We start from the raw sequence: 24,082 nt of genomic DNA on the forward strand, positions 1-24,082 counted from the left end.
AAGTATGAACGTAATGTTTTATTTACGTTTTGGGTTACTTTTAGGTTTGTGAGATGAATCAACATGTTAATTACTTAGTTAGAAATCAAAATCAATTATAACTTCTAACTGCAATAACAATAACATCACTCACAAATAGAATTAAATTAATTACCTATACTTTATTTAATAATGTATAAAGGTAGGCCACCCTCGTAAGCTATTACTTTTTGTAATCGACTCGTCATGTTAGTAACCATATTCCAGCAAGTCTTTGCTGCCCCGCAGAGACTCCCAGGTTGAAGTTACCACTTTATTTACCACTTTATTCAAAGTATAATATATCGTTTACCTGTTGTTCTATTATTATAGTATTTTACGTCCATCCTTGTCCGACTCAAAAGATTTTTCATTATTAAAAATAACAACGTAATTACATCAGTCAAAGTTTATATATTTCATTGCAAAATGAAAGTCTATGGTCCTGGTGCAAACCATTCGTAATATTTTCTTCGTAATGTATTCCGGCTGCACGCAAATGCTTCCGCACAGTTTGTAGAACTACATTGTGCTTGGTCGCTGTCAACCAAATTTTTAAAAAGGAATCCACGCTATGCATTGCAACGATTTCTTGGTGGTGATGTGACTCCATCTTATAAGCTGATGGTTTGGGCCCAGGTCAACAATTGTCTACATGCCCCGTTTCTCCGTAGTGACAGACCCACAAGCGCACGGTATTCATCTGTAAATGATTATATCCTGGATTAATACATAGGTTACTTTTTATCCCGGAAAATTAATGAGTTCCACGGGATTTTTAATAACCTATATACACGGGAATGAAGTCGCGGGCATCAACTAGTATTTAGTATATTGGTTACATTGTTATATTATAATGCGTCTGATTAAAAGTATTAAATGGACTAAAAACATTACGCTAACATTTAGAAAATACTAAATGCACATAAGTAAAACCATAAACATAATTTCAATACGAGTAGGTTATATTTGTTTACTTACCGATATCATCGATTTCGGTTATCGAAATATTCCGCTCAAATAACAATCTCTGCTTTTTAAACAAAGATAAATAAATGTTCCATGGTGGTGAGAAGTTCAGTAGTTATTCAGTGTGAAAAATAACACAATACACCATAAATGAATTCACTACAAGGATCTATTAATCCGCGTGCTCAAGTTCTATTTGACAATAATTTATAAAATAGGTAGGGTAGATTTAAAAAATGGGACATCAACTTGATATTGCCATTCTGTAATCTATAGGTATACCTACACCGCATAATTTATCGTTTTGTGGGTTCGAAACATTTCAGTGATGAATAGACCTTAACTGTCTTGTTTTAAAGCTTAAATTCGTCCACATATCTACAGCTACAGCACTGCAAGTGAAAACTGCTAATTAAAGTCGTGAATTTTAGACGTTATCTCAAGGTGGTTTAAGGCCATTTTACTCTGACATAATTGTGCTTCGACGATCGGATTCTATCAGCGTGGGTAAGCGGCAATACTACCTAGTGCCTGCTGTGGGGAAATCAGCGAAATATGTAATTTGTAATTATTGCACGTAGGTATGGTGAAAAGAGACCGACAATTCATTAAAGAGAGATAGGTGTAAAATAATAAGTAAACGAGTTATGCACACACATAATGCTTCGTTGTGTTGCCTGCTTACCGATTTGTTTTGCTTTGTGTACCTGACACCACTCTAATTATTTATTATTTATTTTCGGGCTTTTAGTACATTGCATCATGATTATGTCGGTTTATAATAAAACTGTTTGACTTAAAAACTTATTTTCTTTCTTCATTTTCTTCCCGAGTCTGTTTCCACTAATACGTAATAAGTCGTTTTTCATAAGACCATTGGTACGATTCCTAGCCGTATGTATCACTTCAGCTATGAAATTCAATCCAGAATCCAACCAACTTTTTTGCCATTACTTTCGACGAATACAAAAAAACACCATAACAATCAAGTTTATTGTTACCGTTCCCATACATTTTCCTCTGCCTCGTTTAATGTATACGCCTATTCACTCTGGAACATTTACCTAAGCACTTAGGGATACGTTCTTGACGCCGGCTTTACAATGCTGCAATAAAAGCATTCATTACCGTAACACGAGGAACTGGAGCCACTGATCCGACATTATACCTCGCAGGTAAGGCTAGTCTGAAAACACATGGGAGAAAATAAAACGCGGAGTTTTTGAAAGCTACTCACTTTTTGTCCATAATTAAAATTGCTGTTGTCAATGGAGATAGGCAGGGCATGTCTTTAGACACAGATGACCGATGGACCCGTTTGCTACTCGAATGGAGACCACGTACCGGAAAAAGAAACGCTGGAAGATAGCCATTCCGCTGGTACATATACCTATTATATAAACATAATATAGTAACTAAAATATATTATTAAGAGGAGTAGATTGAATTAGGTTAAATAAATAAATTAAAATAAACGTTATATCCATTTTAACACATAATTCACTTCTTATTTAGTAATGTATATTGCCATGCTGTAATACCAGTATCTATTCCTAAGATTGAAAATGTCATGAATTCAATTAGATATTACCTATTATATTCTACGAATTATTTTTAATGGCAACATAAAATTTTAACCATATGATATTCTGTGTGTTTGCTCATCTTGTCATGGCAACACACTTTAATTTAATGTTAGGATCCAATAACGTATATTAAGCAATATTAAGTAGTAAACTAAACTTTCAGGCGTGCACGTGGCTAAACCAAGCCCGTATGTAGCCGAACAACCTTCGTTTCACTCAGTGCTTTGGGACGAGAACGGACGGGACGTGTGGTAGGCTTTAATTACGCTCTTAACGATCGCCCATTATGGCTATGACCAGAGTAACTGTACTTAGTGTAGAGCCCGACTTTTGTAGGCTAACTTTTCAGCTAGCCTGAATTTCTACGCTGTCTTTATGAGATTTTATAGAGTACCCGAGTCTCGACCCGGTTTTGAACAGAAACAGATGTCCTAAAGAATTAACATTAATTAATTGATAAAACATTTCCAGAAGTTGGTAGGTACTTATCTAAAACTAGAGGATGCCCGCGACTTCATCCGCGTGGACTTAGGTTTTAAAGATCCCGTGGGAACTGTTTGATTTTCCGGGATAAAATGCCTATGTCAATTACAGGGACGCAAGCTACCTCGGTAGCAAATTTCATACAAATCGGTTAAGCGGATGGGTTTTTGGGTATCCCATGGAAACTCTTTGATTTTCCTGGATAAGAAGTAGCCTATGTCCGTCCCCGGGATATAAGCTAGCTCATATACCAAATTTCGTCAGGATCGGTCACACTGTTGGGCCGTGAAAAGGTAGCAGACAGACAAACAGACAGACAGACACACTTTCACATTTATAATATTAAGTATGGATGTAATTCAATGTAATAATATTCAATAATAAATTTACACACGGTTTTCCATCCGTTTAACCGATTTTGTCGAAAGGTAGGTACTGCTAGGTACACAGGTAGATAGCTTGCATCCCGGAGTACAGGGTATTTTCTATCCCGGGAAATCAGGCAGTTTCCACGGGAAATTAAAAAAACGAAATCGTGGATATCATCTTATAATATAAATGTGAATGTCTCAAGCTACATTATTCCTGAATAATTTCGGTTATATTTTGTTTTCAAAAAATTAGAGATCCCTACGGAATTGTAATAAGCAAAGCCGGGGCGGGTCGCTAGTGATCAAATAAAACTTTAGAACACTAAATATATTTGAAGAATGTAGAGAATCCTCATTAGTCTATTAACTTGTGCATCATACATTAAATTTATCTATAGACTTTATTTATTATTGCAGATAACCAAACATAAGCATACAGTTCCGACCAGACATGAAAGGCCACCTCCCGCCGTCCATCATAATATTTTATTATCCTAACATTCATATACTACCGTAAACCAAACATTTGTACATGTTGCGTTTTTATATGAATTTATTGCTCCTGCATGCTGTGTTACTCTTTGAGTTCTTTTATTGAGATATCATGCAAAGGGAATAATGTTTTTTTTTTGTTTGAATACTGCACGCTATTTTGTGGGTTGAGTTTTGTTTTTAATCATTCGAGGTGGATTTCAACGGTTATTGGATTTATTTCTTTACTTGTACTATAAGACCTACCTACCTGCCAAATTTTATGATTCTAGGTCAACTGGAAGTACCCTATAGGTTTTCTTGACAGACACGATGGACGGACGGACGGACAGACAGACAACAAAGTGATCCTATACGGGTTCCATTTTTCCTTTTGAGGTACGGAACCCTAAAAAGCCGGAAAAGTAATCAATTTTAAAGAAAACTAACTGTCAATTTAAGAAAGGGAACACCGGCGTAACCCAAAAATCCAGACACTTTACTGCCATTAATACCTACTTGTTTATTAATAACAAAAAAATATAGCGGACGTAGCGACCGACGGCAATCTATATATAACAGACGCGTGCCGACAAAACAACGCGTGGAATCGCGCGTCAGACGGCTGCGCGTACGCACGCGCTCGCCACACGAAGATGGATTTGTGTGTGTCTTTCGTGCTTTCCATTTGTGTTGTGTGTGTTGTGTTTTTGTGAAATGTTCTCCGGCTTCAAGCTGGCGAAGAAGGGGAAAGAGGAGGTCTATTGCTATAGGAGCGTGAAATCCAAGCCCCCAAGGACCCCGAGTGTGTCTCGCAAACATCAAAGACGTAAGTTGGCAGGGTTATTTGGATTCACGTAAATCTATTTTATAATTTTTATTAAAGTGTTTACTTACACTTGAAGGAAGTTTCGAAATTTTGTTATAGATACTTACACATCAGAAAGATTTGTGATGAAATACTGAAGATTTCGACTTTGCCAGCGGCGGGACGGTGATGTCAACCGCATTTTGACTAACTGACTGATTTTTTATTGCTAAAAACGCACAAAACTCCGAAAAAGAAGTAGGTACGTGTCCGGAATTGAACCTCTACCTCCCAAATGGGAGGCGAACATCTCAACTATATTATAACCAGACTCTATCGTGGCTAAAAAAATCATGTATTCTCGTTCCTAATTGGGTAACAAACTCGACATAGTTGAATTTCGACTATGTCAAAATTAAGACAATGCTTGGAAAATAAGAAAAGAAAAAAAGATTAATTCCTACAGGAGCAGGCTCCAGAGCCGTAAACCGGTTAAAAAAATCTACAGGGGTCTGAAATCCGATCCGCTAAGGACCTCCACTCAGTCGCACGAACATCAAAGAGCATGTTGGCGATAAACACGAGCTAATGAGCTGGTCTACGAAGTTCGGATTAGATGCCTCGTTAATGCGATCTGCCGAATGTGTAGTTAGTCTTGCTTTGTATAAGGGTGTCGTTTCTCCTTTATAGGGTGTCGTATCTCCTTTGGATGCGTGATTTTGCGAATTACATGCTGTAATAGGAAGTGGTAATACCCACTATGATTACCAGAACTGCCCTTTTGTATAAAATATATGATTTTGCCACTGCGTCACTGCTCAATGCAAACTTTTCATTCTTGGGTCCATAGCAAAATGGGTTGGTTAGAACAGCTTTCGACTAAGTATATCAAAATTAAGACAAAGCTTTCTTAGGGAAATAGAGAAAGAAGAAATAGTCGTTGCTACAGGAGTATGAAATCTAACCGCTAAGGACCTCCACTCAGTCGCACGAACATCAAAGAGCAAGTTGGCGGTAAACACGAGCTAATGAGCTGGTCTACGAAGTTCGGATTAGACGGCTCGTTAATGCGATGCGCCGAATGTGTAGTTAGTCTTGCTTTGTATTAGGGTGTCGTATCCCCTTTGGATGTGAGATATTTGCAAACTACTTACGCGCTGAAATAGAGAGGCTAATACTTATTTGTTTATAGTTAAGTACTTAAGATACAGGCTACTTTTACTTGCTAGTTTTGGTACTATGACTACCACAACAACCTTTTGAAGATTCTGAAAGGATTTGGCATTCCGATGCCCCGGACATCATCATTATTCATTACCTTTTAGTACTGAAGTAGACATAATATCACCGCAGAGGTAATAGCCCAGTGGTTATGAAAATTTATAACACCCCCTTAAGTGAAGGTTACAGTAATAACTAGAAAAGAGCTGATAACTTTCAAACGGCTGAACCGATTTTCTTGGATTATAGCTAAGAACACTCTCGATCAAGCCACCTTTCAAACAAAAACAAACTAAATTAAAATCGGTTCATTAGTTTAGGAGCTACGATGCCACAGACAGATACACATATACACACGTCAAACTTATAACACCCCTCTTTTTGGGTCGGGGTTGATAAAATCCACGCCGACGGTCTAATCGCATATTCCATCTATACAGAGAAACCTTGCATCCTGGAGATGGGTGTAGAGTACTTTTATCCCGCAAAAATAAAAAGTTCCCACGAAATTTAAAAAAGAAAACCGGAATTACGCGTAGGAAGGCACATGTACCATGTAACATTTATATATCGCTGCATGTAGCATTAATATAATTAGGGCATTCCAATAGGATATTCAATTCGGTTACGTTCAATAAACGTTCAGTTCCTGAGGATATAAATAGGTCGTGTTTGTAAACAACTAATTTTATTGGGCCACCACGTGCCTACGACCGTCCCAGTGTTTCGATGTTTAACTTTAAATATCTTAGGCGAGGGTTCTCAAAGATCCACAGAGGAACAAAGTTCACTATTCTTCCAAAGGTATTTATCCTCTTTTTACCCGACTACGGCAAAGCCAAAAAGGTGAGTTAAGAGTTAAGATTTTTAGCAGTTATATCTAAGTTTGTGTGTTCCACCGTACTGCCTAAACTACTGAGCCGATTTTGATGAATTCTTTATTATGATCTGGGAGACAAAAACTAGATTTTATTAGAAAAAAATCGACCTTGACGGGTCTTGACAGACACGATAGACAGACAGATAGCCAGACAACGAAGTGATTATTCCTAAAAAGAAACAAGACTGACAGGTTTAGTAGATTATTAATAATTAATATAGTAGAAAATTTTATTAGAAACCTAACAAAGCATGGGTTGGTAACCCTTGATCTATCTAACATTAGACACTTTGTAACATAGTTGTAACTGTTAAATCACCGGAAGCCAGTATGTTCTGGCTTTACGTAGACGTGTAGAGGTAAATGTAAGGTTTATTAGGAACTTGCTACGCTTCGTGGTTTTGTGGTTTGATCTGTATTTTATTTAACAGTAAATTAGAGGGTCATATACACCGGCCAGAAATTACTCGGTGGTGATATAGGATGAATACCTCTTAACCGGAGGTAAAAAAATAAAAGGCTTTCTTCAAATCTTATATAATTACTAAGTTGTTCGTCCCGAACTAAGACCTCGCGGTATCCTATAATTACCGACAAGTTACATAGATTACTTATTATGCCAAAACAAGTTCCCATGGGATTTTCAAAAGTCTAAATCAACTAACTAATCAGGCATTAGTTAGTTTAGAAAATAAATCCGTTTATGTAATATTTTCGAAGGTCGAAAAACTGATATTTAAAACGACTTTTTGTAAAAAGTTCGTAATTTCTTGTGAAATCGTTTTGAGCACACCTACCTACTTATCTTCTCTGAGAGCACTGTCACCATATATCTTTGTTCAGAGACTACATTTCAAAGGAGCCAGCAAGTTTCTTCTCTGACCTCTTTTTTCTTGACACTGCATTCGTTTTTTGATAGTTCCTGTAGTTTAAATTTTATGAGAAACTAACTTTTGCCTGTTATTAACTTGTTACCATTGTGCATTGGCTTCAAAATCAAAGTCAAATCAAAAAGTTATTTCATGTTTAAGAGAAATTAGCAGTAATAACTTAGTGGTTAGGACGTCGGCATCCTATTCTAAGGTCCGAGGTTCCGTCCCAGGCACGCAACTTTTAAATTTCTGTTTGTCTGCCTGTCTGTCATGTCTGTCATGAAACCTATAGGGTACTTCCCGTTGACCTAGAATCATGAAAGGCACATAGGTAAGTCTTACAGCACAACTAAAAGAAAGAAATCCTAATACCAAGTAGTTGTGGTTACGTCTTAAAAAAAAAACTAAATTATGTCACGAAAAAAAAAATTTACTAACTAATATAATATAGACGAAGCAGCCCGTCATTGATTTGCAGTGTTTCACATAAAATTCAAATTCAAAATATTTTTATTCAATTAAACTTTTATACAAGTGCTTTTGAATCGTCAAAATAATCTACCACTGGTTCGAAACGCCGTTCTTACCGAGAAGAACCAGCAAGAAACTCGGCGGTTGCTCTTTTCAAGTATTCAATTTACAATAATATGCCAAAAGTGTTATGTATACCTTGTACGATGGTATCTGTACCATCGTACAAGGTATACATAACCCTTCGTGTGAGATTCCGATTCGCGCTTGTCCAGTTTTTTTAATATTCAATTGATTGCCAAACGACGTTTGTGTGGAGCCCACCACGAATAAACCTCTTAAAGCTGGCCTACTATTCTGCCGTCCTAAAGCTAAAGTGTCGTTAACTACCAAAACCAAGTTTCGAGATATGATCAAAAAAGCGCGAATTTATAAAGAAATGATGCCATTTGATAACTAATAAACATACACAAAACTTGAAACTATAGAAATGTAGAGCAAACAGAGCACTTTCGAATAGCTGTATTTTTAAGTTTCTAGAATAAATAATAATTATAGCAGGAGAGTTTTGGCTTTTTAGTCTAGCATTTTTTCTAACAACGGCTTATATTTACATAACTAAAATGTCGTTAGATTACCCTTTAAGACGTTTATGGCTTGGATTGCATTTACTTTTTTTATCCTTTTACGGAACTTAAAAAAATTATATAATTTCTAAAGTAAAATGACTCTAAAAGACTTTAACGACATTATATGTTAGGTTATGTTCCTAAAAACTATCAATAACAAAACACTTAAATGCGGCTCTTGTAATTTAAACACATTTTAGTCTAGAAGAATAGAAATGATTTGTTTACAGTAGCGTTTTTTGGGGAGACTTGCTAAACTAAAATGTGGCTTATTACAAAAGATCGCACCGTAGCGACGTTTTAGGTTAGCATTGCTTATAAATATTTGAGGTTTTCCAATGAAAGTAACGGTAACTACAACAATTGAAAGAGCATCAGTCCGAAAGTGCCCATGCTCGTCTAGAATCTCCGTTATGTACCGATGAGTAGTCAGTGATCCCTTTTCACGAGCTCCTCCAGTCCGGGAAACACACACAAGTTCGATTTTTCCGTCGATTGACATGCCACTCCAGAACATGCTCGATCCCCCGCCATATTCTACTCTTTCTTCTATGCAAGCCTGAGCAAATCGTTCGCCTTGTCTTCTGTACACTCTCTTTCGCCCGTCATAACAAAATAAAGATACTCTTGTTTCATCCGAGAAGAGTCCAGCCTTCCATTGGTCGAGGGTTCAGTTGACATGCTCACGGGCAAATTGCAACCTTTCCCTGCGATGCTGTGCAGTTAATTTCCGACCCCTAGCAGGTACGCGGACCGCAATTTTCTTCTCTCGCAACCTTCTTCTAATCGTAGACGTGCTCACTGTAGCTCTGCGAACTTCTCGGAACTGCTGTTGCAGCTCAACGACATTAAGGAGTCGATTGCGCGAAGAAGATATCACAATAAAGCGGTCGTCTCTTTCGGATGTGCAGCATCGTTGACCTGATCCATGCCTCCGGATGTAGCCCCCAGTCTCTTGAAACCGTTGGAATACCCGCTGCACGGAAGAACGACTCAAATTAAGTTGCCGTGCCACATCACATTGTCGCACCCCTGATCGCAGTAGTGCAACCACTTGAGAGGCTTCTTCAGCAGTAGTGTCCATCTTGAGGGTTAGTTTTCTTGCGGTTAAAGTTAACGTGTGTCCTCTTCAACGTTTGGATGGTGAATGCCCTTATTTTTTACTTATACTGGCCATTTTATAGCCCATGAAGTTCAAACAAGTCGTGGTCCCTATAATGAGGATTTTTGCAACATTTTCTTTGACGTACCGTATTCAGGTTTATATCGTTTATGAAATGTAACTATTGTTTGATAAAAGGTCTTTAAACGTTCTTTGCATTGATATCAATACTGTTTGGGTTAGATGTACAGGCTTGGTAATATTACAGGTTAAAGCCTCATTTTCAGATAGGTGCGATTTTTGTGACGCCGAGTGTAGTTTAGCTAGTTAGTTTAGTTTGTTTGCTTGCTGAAAAGCTACTTCATTTTATACACATAGAAAAAACAATTTTAAAACATGAAATGTTTTTGCAGTATTACAATAAATATTTGAAACGACAAAAAGACACGCCTCTTACGGCGAGTCTTTTTGTTGTTCCTGCCACTAGTAGCTAGTTCATTATTGATTTATTTTAATATTAACTATTAATATAAATATAAATAATGATTGTAGCAAAACGGAACACTAAATAGCTGCAACTATAAATAATTTCAAATGCATGTTTCGCGCTCTTATAAAAACAAATATTTACTTCGATATTTTGTCCGCCATCGTGACAAAATTGGCGGGAGAACACTGAGCCCGTGCGCCACATCTACTCCAGAAAGCTCTCGCAGGCGCACTCAGGCGCACTAATGACTAAATTAATTCACAATAAAGTTACAACCTGGCGAGATGCGGGAATAGTTAGAGACATTTAAGTTATGTATTGCGGGATAGAGTCATTTCAGTCTAGGAAACAATATTTTTTTGCAAAATATAACTAAACTGTAACGCGTTTATGTGTGATTAAAGACATTTTAGTCTAGCATTTTCGTTTAAAGACATTTAAGCTATGGAATTTAAGAAAAAAACCTTGTAGCAATAAAAATTAACGCCGCTTAGAGACATTTTAGACTGGCAATGTCAGTTAAATACGTTTAAGTATTGTTATTATATAAACAGGTAGTTACTTAACGACGTTCTTCATATTGCTATATCAAAAACTACAGCAGCTAGGAAAATACCGGTTAGATTGGTCGATAGAAAAAAAAATTCTGAGTAAGATAGTGTTAAAAAGTCAAATTTGACCAAATGTTGGTTAACGACGTTTTAGCTTGAGGAGGGCAGTATTTTGTAATGAGTGCCTTTTTAAATTAAATATAAACAACAGTCAAAGCTAATCGTCTGCACGGCTGTTGACCTAATAACCCCTCTTAGAGATCTGGCTTTTATATCTAAATATAATATAATAAGTATTTGAGAAATACCAGCCATTTGCTTCATTGAGCAACATAACTATTGGCCAACTATGGAACAGACATCGTGTTATTTTAATGCCACATACTTGTTAAAATACCTACTCATGTCTTGCTCATTAGCTATGCTATGTACTGTCTATGTATCAAAAATGCATCCATCCCACCAGCATCATGAAGCGAAAAATAAAAACATGAAATTTGCTTTTGCTTATTACTTCATGGTCGCATACTAAGTTTGACAGCTTCATAGAACATGATTTTGTTCTCAATGACCCATCTGGTGCGTAGTACATTCGTTGGCGGTAATTACAACATAATGTCTTGTTTAATGATTACTGAACATTTGAAAAGAGCAACCGCCGAGTTTCTTGTTGGTCCTTCTCGGTAGGAACGGCATTCCGAACCAGTGGTAGATTATTTTGACGATTCAAAAGCACTTGTAAAAGTTTAATTGAATAAAAATATTTTGAATTTGAATTGAAATTTGAATTACCTGAGCTAAGCAACTGTCACACCTGCGTGTCATGAATGCGGCATACGGGATGCGATGCGGGAGCGTCCACGATGACTATAGTCACGATGATACTGTCCAGCGTATGACAGGTCCGGATAATATATAAATATATGTATAACTATAAATATGTGGAAGGCGGCGACGATCCCGCTTCGTAGTCACGCAGATGTGGATGATCCTTGAATCTAGCTAAGTGACATCTAGCAATGTAAAATCATTCAGTAAGTTTTAGAAACTAAAACTTGTAGAAAACTTTCTGTGAATATTTACAGTTTATACAGTGCAAGAGACTTGCTATTGTAGATTGAGCTGCAAGACAGAGCTGCAAGTTTTATTGAACACTAGCCGATGCGCACGACTTCGCCCGCGTGGATTTAGGTTTTTGAAATCCCGTGGGAACTCTTTGATTTTCCGGGATAAAAAGTAGCCTATGTGCTAATCCAGGGTATTATCTATCTCCATTCTAAGTTTCAGCCAAATCCGTTCAGCAGTTTTTGCGTGAAGGAGTAACAAACATACACACACACACACACATACAAACTTTCGCCTTTATAATATTAGTGTAGATTGAGCTGCAAGACAAAGCTGCAAGTTTTATTGAACACTAACCGATGCCCGCGACTTCGCCCGCGTGGATTTAGGTTTTTTGAAATCCCGTGGGAACTCTTTGATTTTCCGGGATAAAAAGTAGCCTATGTGCTAATCCAGGGTATAATCTATCTCCATTCTAAATTTCAGCTCAATCCGTCCAGTAGTTTTTGCGTGAAGGAGTAACAAACATACACACACACACACACACACACACACATACATACAAACTTTCTCCTTTATAATATTAGTGTGATATAAGTGTGATAGTGTGATGGTCTTACCCAGTCGCCACGCTTGTCATTTAAGCTTGCCGCCTAAACCTGATATTATTGTATGAGACGCTTTAACAATCTCTTCACTCAGAGGGCTGCCTAAATTTAGAGCGTTGCGTAACTGACCCTAATTATGGCACGGCTAGGTGGCTAGGGCCACGTAAACAAATAGAGGAAGTCTGGGAACGCGGGTTTTTAGAATTCCGCAGACAAATAAGATTCGTCAAAATTTTTTCACATCCGCTTATCTTTTGTCGTTTATCTTATTTTTTGCTAAGCAAAACTTTGTATAGTAATTCTTTTCGTGAATCGTCAGCTGAGAAATATACCCTTCGCGGCACGTTTCTTCGTCGACTCGGCTTTATGAGTTTACGCGATAGAGAGAGAGAGAGACGTTTAGTGCATTTTAGGCCGCAGCGCTAGGCGAGAAGATTTACTCTTTATTGCGTCTTAATAAGTCACTATTAAACCTCTTTGCGGAGTGACCCTTCTGTATCGAAAGGACTATTAAGTATTCTGTGGTAAAACTTCTCAATGACAAAAAAATGTGTGTATCATTATTCATTACCCATATTATAAATGCGAAACCTTATGATGACCTGAAGAAGGTGACGGTGAGTGTTTGGATGAGGAAGGCGGAGAACCGTGTTTGGTGGCGCGCTCTTGGAAAGGCCTATGCCCAGCAGTGGACGCATACAGGCTGATGAAATGGAATGGAAAAAATGCGAAAGTGTGTTTCTTTGTTGGTTTGTTAATTTGTCTTTCAATCACGCCATAACGGAGCTACGGATTTTTATCGTGGATATAGTTAGACCTGGAAAGTGACGCTACTTTTTGTAGTGAAAATGAAAGAGTTCACACAGGATTTTCAAAACTATAAATCTAGGCGGACAAAGTCGCGGGCACCAACTAGTCTTTGGCATTTTTTTCAACCGATGCTGATAGCATAGTTTTAGCTAGAAATCATTTTTACGACGGGATTACGCATTTGGCAAATGCCCTGAAAACCGCTTATTATTGCTCGAGTGTTGAATGAAATTTATTCCGTGCTTTTATTTAGTGGGCCATAAACGTTTATGTGTTTGTGCGTACCTATTGGTGTTTGTCATTAGATATTCCGTGAAACGGTTTGTCTGTCTGAGTTACTATGTCTCATAATAGTATCTCTAGTGACAAAACGCGACGCGAGTAGGTATTTATCCGTTTCACGCCGCTTCGCTGCCTATCGTGCGATAGAGAGAGTTGCAAGTCCAGTAGGCATTTGCCTACATTTTACTTATTTACCATCTCACATTTGCCAGTCGTTATTAGTTCGTAGTTACTCTAAGTACCAGATAAGAATAAAATATTATTCTTTCCAGATTTCCTTTAACTTAATCCACGATATCATACTTATTGATGCAAAAAATCTTCAAAAGGTAAGGGATACGGAAGAGGCATCAGCCCATAAGACCAGGCGGGCCCAAAACCCTTAGTCCAACTTTTTGGCCCGTGACAAACGACCTAAAGAACGTGCCTCGAAATCCTAACCAAATATGCCCGAATAAATTCAGCCCTTCTTTACTTAGTATGAGATTTTACAACTCACCAACGTTGGTCGAATCCGAATATCGAAACACTTCGGAACTAGTTATTACAAAACAGGTGCTCGAAGCGCGCGCCCAGTACATTGTGCTGCGTTTCGGGCTTACTAAAATTGAATGAATTTTTCTATGAAACAGATTTCATCAAGTGCTGCCATCGTTGATTCAATTAGTAAGCGCTCGAAGCGCAGTGTACTGCGCGCGCGCCTTGGTCGTCTGTAATAATTACTACCTTCATCGTTAAAGTAAAATATATCGAACCGTTTTGTTTTAAAGCTCAAGTTACTTATTAAGTTAGTGTGTACATCTACAGCCACAAGTTGAAACCTTGCGAAGTTAAAATTGGTGGAACTGAATTTCGGACAGTGAAGTGGTGTGTGGGGCGTGCCATTTATGGGATATGACACCCTAATTACCAGATTTAACACCAAGCACCAATTTAGAAACGATTTCAGTTGTCTCAAAGCTAATGCCGAACAGACGCGGCCTCAGTCAAATTTGAAAATGGCTGAAATAATAGTATAACCTGCCCAAGACACGCCCTTGCAATGAGGTTTGGCCCGTACTTAGATACACGTCAATTTGTCTAGAAGACCCCACAACAACGAATTTTCGGCTTTGAACGTTTTCGGTCGGTCAATTTTCTTCTTGCGTTATTAATTTGTTTCGAGAATCAAATTCTATCAACATTGAGACTTCAGCTTGCCGAAAAGACATAACTCAATCAAGTATTTAAAACGAACGACTTTAGATTAAGGACGTTTAGTCAGTTTTACGCAGACTTTATTGTGTTTCGACGAGCAAATTCTATTAACGTTGGTGAGATTGAAATCTCATACTAAGCATTATTTTCCTTGCCTCGTCTATTCTCGCGTCAACACCTTCGGGAAAATGAAAACGGGATATGAGAGATAAAAGTATTAAAAGTATTGCCACTTACTTTCCTGATTGAATTTGGTGAGAGTAAGAGTAATACTAGATACATCTAATGTCATAGAGTTCCGTATATTGTGCACTCAGTTTATCGATGATGAGTGCTAACCTACGTAAAGTGTTTTTTTTAGAGGTATAGAACTTCGAATTGAAATAAAACACAAGAAAATCGTTTTAATGTCCATCAATTTGGCTTTATTGGAAGGATAATTTTATGCCATTAACGTTTAAATATGATTTCGGGCATGTGGCCGCCGCGGCTGGCTCGAATAAGGCCAATTCTACAGGTCCAATTTTCAACCACTTTTTCGAGCATATGGGGCCGTATGTTGGCAATAACGCCACGAATGTTGGCTTCCAAGTCCCCTAACGTTTCTGGTTTGTTGGCGTAGACGAGCGACTTCACATATCCCCAAAGAAAATAATCCAATGGTGTCAAATCACACGATCTTGGTGGCCAATTGACAGGTCCATTCCGCGAAATTATGCGCTCATCGAATGTTTCCTTCAATAAATCGATTGTGACGTGCGCTGTGTGGCATGTAGCGCCGTCTTGTTGGAACCACAACTCATCCACATTCATGCCATCCAATTCGGGAACAAAATAGTCGGTTATCATGGCTCTATACCGGTCTCCATTAACGGTAACTGACTCTCCAGCATTATTTCGGAAGAAGTATGGCCCAATGACTCCACCAGCCCATAGAGCACACCAAACAGTCAGTTTTTGTGGATGTAATGGCGTCTCAAGGGTCTCATGTGGATTCTCTTCACTCCAAATGCGGCAATTTTGCTTGTTGACGTAGCCATTCAACCAAAAATGAGCCTCATCACTGAACAAAATTTTGCGATGAAAATCAGCATCGAGATCAATCTCATTTTCGGCCCATACACCAAAATCACGACGCATTGCATGGTCTCGCGGCTTTAATTCTTGCACAAGCTGGATCTTGTAAGGTCGCAAGCCAAGATCTTTGCGCAAAATCTTCCATAAAGTTGATGGACAAAGCTCCAATTGCTGTGCACGGTGGCGAATCGATTCATTCGGGTCCTCTTCAACACTTTGCTCTACAGCGGCAATTGTTTCTTCGGTGCGCACTGTTCGACGTCTCTGCGGATGCGTATTATCACATAGAGTAAACGTAGTGCGAAAACGATCCATGGTTAACCGAATTAATTGCTCTGATGGACGATTATGTCGACCATAAAATGGACGGAGCTTGCGGTAAACTTCGCGAACTGAACCATTATTTTCGAAATAAATTTGCACGATTTGCAAGCGTTGTTCTTTTGTCAACCTGTTCATGATGAAATGGCAAACCAAACTAAATATTAATCACTTGACAGCTGACAAAATGGCCGCCAGTTAAAAAAGTGATGCCAACTTAAAGTTCTATACCTCAATAAAAAACACCCCTTATATGATTTCACCTGGTTTTTTTTATTGTTTCGGTATAATATCTACTGTGGTAATTGATTAGTTACCCGTGACGATTTGAAAAACTTAACACACAAAAGTAGGTATTTAATAATATGAACACAATACTTTTTCTAGTTTTAATTTTAGTTGAAAATTTCATCGGAATTATTAATGTTCAAAACTATCGCATACCCACGACTTCACCTTCGTGGACTACAAAAATTTCAAACGCCTATTTTTCCTCCCTAGGGGTTGAATTTTCAAAAATCCTTGCTTAACTGAGGTATACGTCATAATAGCTATCTGCATGCCTATCAGCCTCCGCCCAGTAGTTAGAGCTGATGAGTCAGTCAGTCACCTTTTCCTTTTTAACCCCCGACCCAAAAAGAGGGGTGTTATAAGTTTGACGTGTGTATCTGTGTATCTGTCTGTGGCATCGTAGCTCCTAAACTAATGAACCAATTTTAATTTAGTTTTTTTTTTGTTTGAAAGGTGGCTTGATCGAGAGTATTCTTAGCTATAATCCAAGATAATCGGTTCAGCCATTAGAAAGTTATCAGTTCTTTTCTAGTTACTGTAACCTTCACTTGTCGGGGGTGTTATAAATTTTTAATTTACGCTTGTTGTTAATATTTTTACTTATCCAATAAAAATTAAATTGAATTTCGTTGTCACTTGTCAGTTATCACATATAGTACTTCTTTAGCGAGTCGCTGACTTGTAACTTGGTCTTAGCAACTTTTTTTTTTTACCTTTCATGCTCCATTATTACTTTCTTCATACTAAAACTCCTTTTCATATAAATTATCCTTTAAGAAATTCCATTTAATTTCCGCTGTTGACAGATGCTTTCCTGAGTCTTCCTTTCTTCACTAGCTTTGTCGTAATGCAAATCTAAGCTTGGCAAATCTAAAGAGCCTGGTTCACGTTGGCCAAATGGGTTTGGCGAACGTGTGCAAGGTCATTTGGCAAATAATTGCCGCGTATGGTATGCGCCGCACGACTTGCCGACTTTGTCATCATTATCATCATGATCAACCTATCGTCGACTCACTACTGAGCACAGGTGTCCTCTTAGAATGACAAGAGTTTAGCCATAGTCCACCACGCTGACTAAGTGACAGACTTCACATACCGTTGAGAAAATTACGGAGAACTTTTATGCGTGCAGATTTCCTTGAAAAGTTAATGGTGCCCGGAGTCGAACCCATACCTCCCGAACAAGAGGAGGATCTTAACCACTAGGCTATTACTGCTGCTGACTTGGTATTCTAATAATATTATTTAAATGCGAAAGTATTTTGGTATGTCCTTCAAATAATTTCAATGTTTTGTTAAAATAACTCAAAATTTAAAAAACCCCCGACACAAAAACCTCTATAAGAAAACTAGAAAAGAGAAACTTTCAAACAGCTGAACCGATTTTCTTCGATTATAACTAAGAACAGTCCCGATCAAGCCACTTTTTAAACAAAAAAACTAAATTAAAAATCGGTTCATTCGTTTATTAGCTACGATGCCACAGACAGATACACAGATACACACGTCAAACTTATAACACTCCTCTTTTTGGGTCGGGGGTTAATGACCCGTCTAGGGCGTATTACTACATAGAGGTCGTTGATCCTTAGCATCTAGCTTCTCTAACAGAATCTAAAGAAGATAATCAATCTTCTATATGGCATCTTCTTCTTTCTGCTGCCTTATCCCAGCTTCGTGGGGTCGACACAACATTTATTCTTCTACCACTCACTTCTGTCATACGTCAACGCATTATCCACCCTTTTTACTCGCATATTCACTTTCATGCAATCCATCCATCCATTTTTTTTTATTCAGATAGGTACAATATTCGGTTAGCCCTTGACTGCAATCTCACTTGGTGGTAAGTGATGATGCTAAGATGGAAGTGGACTAACCTGGAAGTGTTATGGCAGTTTTCATACTCCTTTTGTTTCTACACGGCATCGTACCCCAACTCTAAATCACTTGGCGGTACGGCTTTGCCAGTAGGGTGGTAACTAGCTATGGCCGAAGCCCCCACCAGACCAGACCAGAAAAGGAATTATAAATTCCAAACCCTGCCGGGAATCGAACCCGGGACCTCCCACTAATAAGACCACAGCGCTAAACACTGCGCCAGGGAAGCCACCCAAATCACACTAATATTATAAAGGAGAAAGTGTGTATGTGTGTGTGTGTGTGTGTGTGTGTGTGTGTGTGTGTGTGTGTGTGTGTGTGTGTGTGTGTGTGTGTGTGTGTGTGTGTGTGTGTGTGTGTGTGTGTGTTATTTGTTACTCCTTCACGCAAAAACTACTGGACGGATTGGGCTGAAATTTAGAATGGAGATAGATTATACCCTGGATTAGCACATAGGCTACTTTTTATCCCGGAAAATCAAATAGTTCGCACGGGAATTTCGAAAAAACCTACATCCACGCGAACGAAGTCGCGGGCATCAGCTAGTCGATAATAATCTTCTATACGGCATCTATGATTCGTCAAATGCTTCCTCCCCAGAATGGCCTCCGTAAGTCCAAACTATCAGTTTTACGAACTGTCTCCTATATTCGGCCATCTATTTTTACGCTTGTCGTCATAAGAGGAAATGGAAGATTTCAGTAGAAAAAGCTCACTTTCGGTAAGCTTTCTTTAAATAGCTTTGATAGTTTTGATAACCCGTTAATGGTTTTTAAAAATGGCTAGCGTTTTCCTGTAATTTCATCTAAGTACCTGAATAAAAACTCCCAATTCGATCCAAGTTACGGACGTATTCATCGAATGTTCTTTTATATTTAAGGGTATTAATTATCCTTGCACTATAGTTCTTTGCAAACATTTATTTCACAGACTGCAAGCGTAACTTTTACGTCTTTTTCTTTCTACTTTTATTTCCTCACCTACACTTTTATCCTTTTTCATTGTTTCTTATAGTCCTTGCTTTTAATTAATTAGTTATTTTGTTAATTTTTCCGGTTTGGAATAACATTACTCCTACAAGAAGAACCCGTTGTTACTCTTTACTTTTTTATTCTGTAAAAATTTTGTCTTTAAGTGTGATCCGTGATAAGTGTCTATACAGACGACTGCATTTGGACTGCAAATCAACAGCAAATTGCAGTTTGGATGCAGTTATATTGCAGTTGATACAACTGCATCACAACTGCTGACTGAATGTGCAGTCCGCGTGCAGTCGGTGTGCAGTTCTAGTACAGGTATTCAGTGGAAACTGCACTAAATGTTGAAGCAGACTACGCAGCTGGTAGGGCCTTTTCATCATGTGCCATGTGGGTGCAAGAACTCTTTTTTAGTAATTATTAAGTACTTCATTAACAAGTGTAAATTAGAAATTTATAACACCCCCAACAAGTGAAGGTTACATTAATAACTAGAAAGGAGCTGATAACTTTCAAATGGCTGAAACGATTTTCTTGGATTATAGCTAAGAACACTCGATCAAGCCACCTTTCAAATGAAAAAACTAAATTAAAATCGGTTCATTAGTTTAGGAGCTACGATGCCACAGACACATGTCAAACTTTTAACACCCCTCTTTTTGGGTCGGGGGTCAAAACTACGAAACACTCTATTTAAGTTTGTTTACACTTGATATGACTTGCACAATAGATAAATTAGTTTTCTTTTTCTTCTTTCTTGGTCGGCAGTTTTGATGCAGTTGTGTTAACTGTGCAATTTTGCAGTCGGTTTTCAGTGCAAATGCAGTAGGTACCTACTATATAGACGTACTATATAGACGTAGGGTCTATGTAGACCCTAAACCATGCATTGTTGGAGCGCTAGGACTAATCTCTTTACCGTTGGTCCGCCAAAAATGCAAAAGCTTTTATGTCACCAGTCCATCGCAATGGTAATTAGTGATTTATTGACATATGCGCGTTCGTTACCACTTGTCACATGTCACGACTGGCTTAGGAGAGAAAAAGCGAGGCTGCAAATTATGGTAAAATCTGTACGATGGGATGGTTGGAAATTACGTTTATGGTAATAGTATCAATAGCGTGAATGCCAACATGTTTCGTGCGGTGTGTTTGATAAATCGTATAATATGAAAAAACCGGCCAAGTGCGAGTCAGAACCGCGCACTGAGGGTTCCGTACACGGGTATTTTTCCAACATTTTGCACGATAAATCAAAAACTATTATACATAAAAATAAATGAAAACCTGTTTTAGAATATACAGGTAAAGCCCTTTCATATGATACTCTACGTGGTATAGTTATCTTACTTTGAAAATTGAAACACGATTTAATTTTTTTTTTAATCATGTAACCACAAATTCGCATTTTTCAGATTTATTCCTGCACTTGTGCTATAAGATCTACCTACCTCCCAAATTTCATGATTCTAGGTCAACGGGAAGTACCCTATACGTTTCTTGACAGACAGACAGACAACGAAGTGATCCTACAAGGATTCCGTTTTTCCTTTTGAGGTACGAAACCCTAAAAGTGAGGTAGTTTATACCAAATAGTTAGTGCCATAGATTATTTTTTTGTTTCTGATACAATGACAAACTTTCGGTAAGTAGGTGCTTCGAGTTCACAGAAGATTTTTACGAGTTTGTTTCTGCGATCAGCTGTTCGTAGGGTAATTTACACTGGAGTTTTAAACAAATTCTATAAGACGTCATATCTCATGCTATGAGGCAATTTTTTTGGGAAGTATACCTACATCGGTCCTAACCTCAGCTTTTGTAAGGGTGTAACAAAGACTAATTTTTATCCCAGAAAATAAAAATTACCATGGGATTTTTAAAAAAACATTTATCCACGCGTTGTGAACATCATTCCGAACAAAATAATGTTTACGTTTGGCGATACAGTTTTTTAAAAGTATCCTGCGATCCAAGTATTCAGACTTGAGCATGAAATTATAAATTCCGAAATTAACTCAACTAGGTGTTGAACCCAGAACCTCTCATTTACAAGCAGCACACCTAAGAGGTTAAAATAAATTATAATAACAGGGAATCGAGTTATAAAGGCATTGTAACTTGTAAGTTCCGTTTCCAAGTTAAGAGGCTTCTACTAAATTAACCAAACATCTGACGGCAGCGTTCTAACTGTTCAACTTAGTAAACTCTTAGTTAGAACGTTAACTTCAATATGTAAGTAATTAAACGGAATGCTAACTGACTGTTATTTTATTGTAAATTGAACTGAATATTATTGTAAATTGAACAATTGAAAAGAGCAACCGCCGAGTTTCTTGCTGGTTCTTCTCGGTAGGAACGGCATTCCGAACCAGTGGTAAATTATTTGACGATTCAAAAGCACTTGTAAAAGTTTATTTGAATAATAATCTATTCTATTCTATTCTATTATCTTCTTCAATAGAACTTTAAGCTGGGACATAATGTATCTAATGTATCTAAGGGAAATAATTAGGTAAATTGTATGACGTTTTCTAAATGTGGTGTATTTAGATGTTATGATGACTGATGGACTCGTTTGCTGCTGGAATGAAGACCACCTACCGGAAGGAGAGGTACGACGACATACGACGAAAAATTTGGAGGAGGCTCACCCAACACCGAGAAGAATGGTGTGCACGTGAGGAGGCCTATGTCCAACAGTGGATTAATAAGGGCTAAGAAACAAGTGTAAATTAAAAATTTATAACACCCCCGACAAGTGAAGGTTACAGTAACTAGAAAAGAGCTGATAGCTTTCAAACGGCTGAACCGATTTTCTTCTATTATAGCTAAGAACACTCTCGATCAAGCCACCTTTCAAACAAAAAACTAAATTAAAATCGGTTCATTAGTTTAGGAGCTACGATGCCACAGACAGATACACAGATACACACACACGTCAAACTTATAACACCCCTCTTTTTGGGTCAGGGGTTAAAAAGACGAAGAGTATCTAGATGTGACAATGCCTAATGTCTATCACATCTAACACTGGCATTCATAGTCAAGATAGGGGCTCCTTTAGAGAATGATTCAAACGGCATGTATCATATTCAACCTTAATACAATGCATTAAGGTTGTGTTTATGAATTAATTATTAAATTTACTATGAAATCCGGCTTAATAATATTCGGTCACTTAAAACGGTGAGATGATGTCCACCACATAGTCCGTGTGGATTTAAGTTTTTTATAAATCCCGTAAGAAATCAGTAAATGGTTTGAATAATAATTAGTATGGAGCCTGGCCTGCCTACATGGCCACCATTTTCATTTTCTTTTATAAAATAGCGGCCACGCGTATCATCAGTAGAAACAAGTATTGTATGGGAAAAAATCTTCCAAAGTGTTATGTTTCCGAGATAAGCTACCAAAGTTGTACTGTTGACTAAGCTACTGTACTGATGATGCCACCAGTACCAATTTTGATAGCCTATTCATGAAACCCATACTTAATATTATAAATGCAAAAGTGTGTCTGTCTGTCTGTTTGTCTGTCTGTCTGTCTGGCTGCTACCTTTTCACGGCCCAACAGTTTAGTCGATTCTGACGAAAGGTACAGAGTTAGCTTACATCCCGGGGACGGCATAGGCTACTATTTATTATTTCAAAAACCTACATCCACGTGGACGATGTCGCGAGCAACCTCTAGTAAATAATTAAATATTGTATGAGGAGAAATTAAATTTTATAACGACGACATCTCTAAAGAAGCCGTTAGCAAACATAAACAATCCCACATAAGAAAACGCAAGTATAAGTATGAAAGGAACTACACTCAATAAAAACAACAATAAAAGGTTGAATTGTAACAAGACAATTCATTTTCTTGAGTGTAGAAGGAAACGTCACAGTGATGGGAAACTAGAATCGCAAAAAGAAAACTATGCGTGGAATTGATTGTGTGAAATGAATTCATGCTACAAATTGATAGTATCATTGTTATCACACCTCCGACACCACACAAGCGAACTGATTTATTTATCTACTAGCTGATGCCCGCAACTTCGTTCGCGTGGATGTAGGTTTTTTAAAAATCCCGTGGGGACTCTTTGATTTTCCGGGATAAAAAGTAGCCTATGTGCTAATCCAGGTCATAATCTATCTCCATTCTAAATTTCAGCCCAATCCGTCCAGTAGTTTTTGCGTGAAGGAGTAACAAACATACACACGCACACACACATACAAACTTTCGCCTTTATAATATTAGTGTGAAGTGTGAAGTGTGATTACTACTACTGGAATACCGACCAGTCCACACCCAATTTTGTGTGTGTGTGTGTGTGTGTGTGTATTGGTAGAGCTGAACTGTGGCTGAGGTCTAAGCGAAACCCATTGAAATAAAATGCTCAAGAAATGAAATAAGTGCTTCAAATGTGGCCCGAAAAATACAAGCAAATATGCTTATTTCAAATTACTCAAATTTTAGACTTATTGCTTAGGTATTAAGTTTTGTTTTAGAATAAATATTTTTGTTCTTATTTGAAAAATTCCAATATTTTTAAATTAATTGTCCATGACAATTGGTCTTAAATATAAATAGTTTGCAATCGTTATTAAACTTTATAGTTAAGTGTTAAGGTTTACAGTAAACTGAAGTTGTTGAAATTAT

The 24,082-nt window shown here is 37.8% G+C and overlaps 1 protein-coding gene across 3 annotated transcripts in view; it reads left to right on the forward strand.

The window, feature by feature from the left end:
• Nucleotides 1-24,082, forward strand: part of LOC123867076 (glutamate receptor-interacting protein 2) — a 316,615-nt gene that overhangs the window by 226,095 nt on the left and 66,438 nt on the right. Inside the window, exon 1 of one of the 3 annotated variants that reach the window (XM_045908925.1) lies at nucleotides 4,355-4,727. The exons of the other annotated variants lie outside the window; for them this stretch is intronic. Coding sequence (XP_045764881.1) covers nucleotides 4,616-4,727 — 112 coding nt within the window. The 5' untranslated portion in view covers nucleotides 4,355-4,615. Of the gene's footprint in view, nucleotides 1-4,354; nucleotides 4,728-24,082 lie in introns of those variants that run through there. 3 annotated transcript variants of the gene reach the window in all.

This window comes from Maniola jurtina, chromosome 7, assembly GCF_905333055.1.
Source record: "Maniola jurtina chromosome 7, ilManJurt1.1, whole genome shotgun sequence".
Lineage (NCBI taxonomy): Eukaryota > Metazoa > Arthropoda > Insecta > Lepidoptera > Nymphalidae > Maniola > Maniola jurtina.